This window comes from Postia placenta (assembly GCF_002117355.1).
Source record: "Postia placenta MAD-698-R-SB12 unplaced genomic scaffold POSPLAscaffold_9, whole genome shotgun sequence".
Taxonomy (NCBI): Eukaryota; Fungi; Basidiomycota; class Agaricomycetes; order Polyporales; family Adustoporiaceae; genus Rhodonia; species Rhodonia placenta.
The window spans coordinates 1,214,212-1,222,340 of NW_020169840.1; the positions used below are offsets into that span (position 1 = coordinate 1,214,212).

General features: G+C 53.4%; 2 protein-coding genes across 2 annotated transcripts; one reads left to right on the forward strand and one right to left on the reverse strand.

Annotated features, from left to right (window-relative positions):
* Positions 1–111: 111 nt before the first annotated feature.
* On the reverse strand, positions 112–3,094 carry POSPLADRAFT_1047359 (hypothetical protein; the record flags this gene model as incomplete). Its single annotated transcript, XM_024479266.1, has 6 exons — positions 112–162; positions 296–538; positions 590–962; positions 1,015–2,256; positions 2,304–2,512; positions 2,564–3,094. 6 exons carry the CDS (start codon positions 3,092–3,094, stop codon positions 112–114), a joined length of 2,649 nt encoding a protein of 882 aa, XP_024337881.1.
* A 2,826-nt stretch (positions 3,095–5,920) lies between these two features.
* POSPLADRAFT_1047360 (hypothetical protein) lies at positions 5,921–7,418 on the forward strand (the record flags this gene model as incomplete). The annotated part of the gene is made up of 5 exons (XM_024479267.1): positions 5,921–5,953; positions 6,043–6,795; positions 6,850–6,894; positions 6,950–7,226; positions 7,357–7,418. The coding sequence occupies 5 exons, from the start codon at positions 5,921–5,923 to the stop codon at positions 7,416–7,418; spliced, it is 1,170 nt and encodes a 389-aa protein (XP_024337882.1).
* Positions 7,419–8,129: the final 711 nt, after the last annotated feature.

Sequence of the window (8,129 nt, forward strand, 5' to 3'; positions counted from 1 at the left end):
ACTCGAGAGGGGATACGAAAGGTTGGTAATGATCGGAAATCCTATAGCACATGGGGAACACGAGACACTTCCGGGCACAGACTCCGAGTGGCTGTGTAAATAGTCGGGGAATTAAGCGACTGCGACTTCTACGGCTAGCAGGAACCTTTCATAGGCGGTGGCCTGTATATTGTGTAGACGCGCGCCGCCGCTCAGTAGGGACGGGCGCATGGACGACTGATGCTACGTCGATGATCGAACAAGCGGACCAAATCAGCTTTTCGGCGATGTGCTCGACCATCAACAAAACACGTACAATAGCAAGCGGCTTCACCCGATCGAGATGTTTGGTCAATTGGGTAGTCATTTCTGTTACCGCAGCGTTATGGCGGGCGTCTGAGCGATCGCGGAGTACATCCGGCAGCATCGCGATGAGTTTGGGTACACTCCGCCCCAGGTGCTCCAGCTCCACCGCCTCGTCATCCGAAACACCGCTCTCTTCTGTGCGCTGGTATAGCTCTTGTAGACGCGTCACGGCGTGGGCGTAATCCATCAAGACCTAGTGACAACCAGTGAGAAGAATATAGCGGGCGATGGCAGCGGCACCGACCTTCCCGCGTGTGTGCCACCCATCAACAGGGTGCACCTTGAATCTGCCCAAGAGTTCTTTGAGTAATTCTACGTCTTTGCGCATCACGGCATCAGGAGCTAATTCGAGCACCGCGAGATCGTGGGCGGCGCTGTGCAGCCCTGCCATGATATACAATTCGTAGGCATCGAAGATTTTGCCGCGGTCTAAGGCATATATCGCCTGCAAGAAACACGTATCAGAACCGTTGGTCGAGAAGATAAAGTCGACGATCACCTTTGCTTCGTTGACCCAAGCCATGGGTAATTTCAGACTGCCAACAAGCCCACTGGTCATCCAGTCATCAAGTTGAGGTGCAGAACGGCATAGAAGCTCCCTGATCGCCTTCACTCTCCTAAACACAGACGTCAGACGTGATGAATGCTGTCAATCATCACTCAACGCACCCTGCAGATCCCTCGATATGTAGAAGCACGAAGGCCGCCTCTTGTATCAAACCTGCCTGCTCCAACTGCAGCGCATAGCTGTTGGCCAACAAGTCGGCACTGGGGCTATGCCCTTCAGCTCCGGGACTCATCTCGGCGGCAGCATCTCCCTTCACGGAAGGGGTCTCTCGGTCAGGGAAATCACGCACACCCAAACACCGGGAAAGAATGATGTACAGATGCCACGGCAGGCGGTAATCGACGGGTGATTCGCTGAAGGAAAGGCATTTCAAAATCGTGGAGAGGGAGCAGGCGGGGTCGGCGTAGAGCTGGATAAGGGAATAGAGCGCGTCTGGTGGTTCGGCAGAGGTCGGCAGGGTCCATGGTGGTTTCTCAGACTCAGCGCGAGGCTTCTCTCTGTACCAGGGAATGGGAGGAGAAACACCTGACGAGTCATCTGTCCATTGGCCGTTGTATGATTCGAACACTTCGGCTATTGTAGATTCCAGAGGCTCGCAGAACCACAGATGCAGTCCGAAGGCCCTCTTCCAGCTGAGGTCCTGTGCGATTTTGACATCAGGACAGTGTTCACGGCCCTTGCCTTTAGAGCCCTCTAATGTGTCCACAATGCCAGCAAGAAGGGCGTAGATTTTTCGCGTGGGCTCGTCAATGTGTGCGTCGATACGCTGCTCGCGCCACAGCGCTAATTGTGTCCGCAGATCTCCTCTGAACTCATCATCGCCAGGGTATTGCGCTATTAGCGACGCTAGCTTGACGCTGCCGCTATCCATCGCCACTTCGCATGCCTTCTCTACCTGGTTGCCAGTTAGCAGTGTAAACACCGTGGTAGTCCAGTCTGCTCCAGGGTTGTCGCGCAACTCCGCATCAACCGAGGTTGCGATTGCTTCTTGTAGCCACCGCGAGAGGGCCGCCTTACGCCGTAGTGAAAGGACGCAGTTGCGTACATCCGGGCTGACAGAGTCTGCTAGACGGAGATCGATAGGGTCAAAAAGCGCATGTCCCAGGCGGAAGAGGCTTGTCTCGAAGGACCGATCTGTGGCCGGGAATTGTGCCACGCATGACTTGAACGACAGATGGCGCGAAGGATCCGCGAATGGTACACCGTCTGCGTCTTTTTCGATTGGTGTATTCTTGAGATGGTGCGACAGCAGGTTTGAGGCTCGTGTTGACGCATCGTCAGTCGCAATGGCCACAAGTGGCATGACCGACTTATGAACAATAGAACTGTTCGCTGTTGTCGTCCTGTGTGGACATTACATACGCGCACATACCAGTGGAGAGGTACGTACTTTGAAGTATATGGGCCACATAGAGCGCCAAGATGGATTAATTTCCCGCCGGGTCCCCAACCAACTCGGAATGAGCGTCCGAGTGCAAGGCCAGCATCTGCGAATAAGCCTTCGTTGCCGGTAACCGCAGAGGCCGAGCTCTCCACGCGAGCGTATTTCCTAGACGGCCTGACAGGGATAGGTTCGATATCCTGCCCAAACGAAACTCGCTAGAAGGAATTGGCTGCGAGCCCGACCGTAAACAGAGCGTGGGCACACACCTGACCCGGGTCTGCACGCAACCCTTCTCCATCGGAGTCCCTACTATGCTTGCGACTCAGCCCCAAAAGCAGGCGCGATCTCCGACGGTCCTCGGCCGTTGGCTGGCCTACTGTTCTGAGTGCAGCCTCCTCTTCGGGAACGCGAAACAGAGCCGTTTGCATGACGTGCACTTTCTGCGAGTCTACACCAAGCTCTCTCGCCCGAGGAATAATAGTCGTGTCATTCGCGACGCTTCTCCGCCTGGACGGGGACTTGACGGCGGGATCAAATTGTACTGACGATTTTGGACGTAGATTGATATTAGCGGCGGGCTCCTCTCCATCTGGCCCACTTTCGGAGGCCTGACTAGCATCCGTCTGATGGACTTCCTCTTCTTCCTCTTCAGATTCCTCCTCGGATTGACTGTGTCCTGCGTCTATTTCGCTCTCCACGCGGCGGTCGTCGTCGCTGGAGTGTCCGGAGGCACTCGCCACAAACTCGATGTCGTCTTCGTCTTCACTGCTCGACGCATAGGCTCTGAAGATGGCCATTTGAAATAGATCTTGTTAAGTGTGCGTCCTGTCGTGTGTGATTGCAAAGGGGGAATGGAGGAAGCGGAGAGTCTGCTTGCGTTCAATGTGCGATGTTGTTCGCGTTGAAGACGCGAAGGCGCTAACAACGGACAAGAACGCACGTGGTCACTATAAACGCGTCGCGTCGCGACTGCTACTAGTAGTACACTGCCAATCGGCGCCCAGCTGGTGGCCACATGGAGGCGGACCTCTGGCCAGTCCGTCGCTGTCAGCTGGTATCCACATGGGTACAGCTGAAAAGCTTAAGCGCATCGCCTATGGGTCCAGTCCCAGGCCAGACGGCCTGGCATACGACTGGCGGCGTCATCTGGTGACCACCTCACTCCACAGCTCTACTCCATTGTTCGTTCTGCCTGGATTCCAGCTGTTTACGAGATGGTGCGTCCCTCGTCGCTATACGGATCACATATGTGTGAAGACATAATATTCATTTGCTTGTAGTTTGGTTCTCAAGTGCGTCTCACTGATCTGCCGGCAGACAGCGCGCTCGTAGCCCACATCCATCGTACATAGCGCACACCCAAATACAATCAATTTCATTTCAAATCTCGGTAGTGATGCCCATGGTCGACAGCAATAAGATATACGATATATACATTAGTTCCTTTCAGCGGCCCTGGGCCAGCAGCGCTGTCGCCAACTGCCTGTACAACCCTGCTTTCGAGGATGCTGTCGATGCGCTACGTGACACACCTATATATGGGCTGCGAACCACGAGAGCTCGCGCTTTCTGCACAGGAGAGTATGAAACATCAGCTAGCAGGCAATAAAATTGTCGACACAGATAAGTGTAATCCGACCTCACCAGGTCCATCACAGTCAAGATCGGCAGGGTTGTCGAGGTTTTCCAGCTATAACCATCGCACACAGTTACTCGCACGCTTCAAGCAAGCAGCTCACATTATCAACGGGCGTATTCACGAAGAAATGAACTGGACACGCAAAGTAGTTACGTCGTGTGAAGACCTGAATGCAGATGTGTGAGTGTATCTCGGAAAAGAGCGACAGGCCCTCGGGGCTCAGCTTGCGACAGTATGGGCAGAAGGTGTGCTCGCTGAGTATCTCTGGCCTCCTGCTATTAACCACGCACCCCTCAGCCATCGGGATGATCTTGGATGGAGACGTGCTCACCTCAGGTCCATGACTACGACGCCTGCCAGTGCAATGAATGCACTTGACAAAGGTCAGGACCTCGAGTGTGTCTGCCGAGGTTTAATCTACGTGCACGATTATGAGACATACCTATTCGGAGTCATGTCCCATGTCAGCGATGAAGATAACCTTTGAATGCGCAAGTAACAGAGTTGCGTGGTGTGGTAGTGAAGACGAAGGAAGACGATGTGCAGAGCACTGAGTGATCTTGTGTTTTGTATTGTGGAGAAAGCGACGTCAAGCCCCACCTATTGACGCGCATAGCTGGAGGAGAGCTGGAGATGAAACTGGAGACGACCTACAGCAAAACCAATATTGATAGACCTCCCCTCGCAAAGTATACACATCGGCAAAGTGGGGCAGAAGCTCGCGGCAGGGGTCGGCAGTGGTGCAGATACGTCGACGAGCGGCCGATGGGCTACTGAGGATCGTGAGGTAGACGCTCGGTGTAATCCTCTCGTCCTCTCGCCGTCATTGTTAGGATGGGCGATATATCCCTCCTCAGAAAGAATTTGGTGTATAATACATGTCTGACTCCATGACTAATGGCCAGATTAAGGAAGCTACTGGTATCGCAGGGTTTGTCGCTGTCTACCTTTGTTTGCAGAAGTAGAGAGCGACGATGTAGACCTCGACCCATAGACGAATATCGAGACATCGGCGTGGGTTACGACTATTTATGGCTGCCGTGAACAACACTGAGATCTCTGGGGGATGAGGGTACGTCACCCCCGAGGTGCCGAGCGCCGCTATGCTCCATGCCGCCTATCTGTACTTTTTGCGAGGGAGGTCTATCAATATTGGTTTTGCTGTAGTAGACGGACATTATTGTCTGGGGAAGATGTGGTGGCCAGACGTCGCCGCCGTCTGGATCTGATCTGGCTGTGACCCGATATAGATGTGGTGTTGGGACGGGCTCCATATTTTTGGTCCAGATCGTGGCCAGCTGAGCGCCGATTGGCGGTGTAGTACTGGCCAGTGCCGCAATATCACTCACGTGCAACCCGTATACACCTGCGTCTAACAGCGCTGCACACTATTCACCGTCGTCAACTTTTGAAACTGAACTTCGAGTCTACGAACGAACGAATGAGGGCTGTACCAGCTGGGTTCCTGAACTAATGTTGGTGACCCGTTCGAGACATGGAATGCATGCTAATGTCATATTCCTAGATCACAAGTAGCTACGCGCCGAACGATCGACGACTCGCGCATGCTGTAACTACATAACGCATGTGCAACACTAATCTGAAGCGTCGCGATTCTCGAAACACGGATGGTGGCAATGCATCCGATACCTGACCTCAGGCAAATACGAACAACCCGGGGGTGGTGATGAGATAGATGAAGGATATGTCAAGCTGTAGTCTAGTCCTCACGAGCGAGTGAAAGGTTGAGTGAGTATGGAAGGGGTGGAAGAGAACCAGTTGGATGGAAGAAGGCGAGGCCTCCCGATCATGAGAGCAGAGAGTTCACATTGGGCGAGGAGTGACACAGCGAGCGGTTAGCCCTCGCAGATATTCTGAGCCAAGTTGTGACGATTCGCCGCGTAAGACACCAGCTGCGTCCAAGGAAGAACAGAAAACTCCAAAATAGCGGAATCTTGCAGATACGGCTGCAGTTCGACTCGGCATGCGTAGTAGGCCGTTTCGTTTCGTTCTCGCTGTGAGATACTTGCGGAGGCACCGGGTTAAGCGCGATCCCAGCATCGTTGCCGTCAAGCAGCCGCTCAGCGGGCACGCGCCAAAGTGTAGTTGGATGCAGCAAAGCCGACGCAAAACAACGTACCTGCTGCAACACCCTCGACCTACCACGAGGAAGCCACTACCAAGCATCGACTACCGCACTTCCTCACTGTCATGGACAATTCCGTGAAAGTCATAGCAGTACAGCCGTGCTGTGAAGCACAAGCTGAAGGGCAGTCAGAGCGTACAGCCACGGGCGACGAGACTCACAACGGGAAGGCGCGATTGACAAGCAAGGGGTCAAAGCTGCCGTTGGAGGAACGAGCTCGCGACCACACCGCTACCATAGCCGACAACGTCGACGAGGAAGCCGGAGTAGCGAGCAAGGTGAGGACCTATGCCTCTGCAGGTGTGAAACGCGCTGGGAAGGTCGCTAATATACCATGCAAGATCGAGCCATCTAATACTACGGTGATGGACAACTCTACGACAGCGACGGCGGGTATTGTTGTGGAGCATGGCGGGTGCGGTGTCTATATCGCAGATCAAAGCCATGAACGAGAAGCCCGAGAGGTCGACGCAGCGAGTCATGTATTCGTGGATCCAGGACGTGCCGAGGTTACAAGCACAGTTGTAGGGGCGCTCATAATCGAAGCTACGAGCAACGAGGCCGTCGCAGTAGAAACGGTGTTGTCGGAAATTGTCATTGGAAGGGGACATCACGAAGGGAATGTCGTTGCGGCGGACACAAGCGACGAGCAGGAAGCACGGGGGGTCGGATGTGGATGGACGGAGAAGTGCCTCCAGTATAGTGGGAGAGCAGTGCGTACAGCGTTCTTGAGCACGCGATGACGGATCGCTAGACCTGGATGATAGATAAGAGCGGCAAAACTAAAGGCCATTGAGGGAGACATCAATATGGTGCGTGAGAAAATCTGATACGTACTCATACTGATTGTTCCTCTGTATGTTACAGACGAGCACATTCATCGGACTTGTGGCGGGTGCCGTTCAGCAATTTTCTAACCCACCATTGCGAAGCGATATAATCGCATTCACAATTTTCACTCTGGGCATCATCTTCTACATGCCGCCCCGCAGGAAAGGCCCGATGATTGCTGTGATTGTTTGCCTGGTAGCGCAGGCGTGGAAGCTAGGGACAGCAGTGGGCGTGGCGCTTTTGCTCCTTTGCTCAGCAAAACTTGCTGTGGTACTTCGCATGCTGCCGGGCGGCACTTCTGTTGATAATATTTGTAAGGAGTCCAACGATAGACTCGATTCTACCATGGCTAAAAATACTTGCAGTAACCACTCGGTGACGGTGTCCCTGGTATTGGAGACAGCGTGTCACTAGAATATGGTTGAGTTATGACTGTAACATAGACTTGTTTCACGACGGCTACGTGGGTTCTATCGATGACCGTGTCCTCCTGCAGACTCAATAGTCGCCTGTGTCGTAGGCCGACGGAATGATACTAAGAGAACATGAGCAGCGGTCCATATGACAGCGGGATATGTCGTACCTTGTCCGTGAGATGGTGGTTTCTATACAGTAATTGATCTCGACAGAGCATACTCCGATTCTGCACGCATTCGCTGGAGGCGAAATTGGCACGATTGTATATTGTGGAGTACGCAAGCAAAACAACGTCTGTGCCAGTGTGCAACAGTCGCGAGGAGGCTGTCCGCGATTTTGGATGACACGTTTGCTGTCCATTCCGTGGCAGTCTGGGGCGTGGAAAAGGATATTGTTCGAACAACTCGTGTTCGTCTCCGTTCAGGTGGTGAAAGTAGAAACAATCGCAAAGATCACTGGGAGGTGTGCCAGCTGGGACGAACTTCAGCGACGAACGCCGTGAGAGCTGTTGGGGTTTCTAGGGTCCTATAAGCGAAGGCTTACATTTGACCCGATAATCTCTTACAATTCGTGTCCGACACAGCTGACTTTTAAATAATGTGCGTAGACTAGACCGCTGTGCCGCACCAAGAAGACTCATAAAAGTCTAGTAACATATGTTATATGCTCTCACTGAATGTGTCAAGCTCGATTCAGCCTGTCGGAGTCCGATACATCCCCCCTCTGCACACTGAACTTCCGGCGCTACGGTCTAGCGGCCTGGATATCCATATATCCTGGCGCTAACAGTATATCCTGA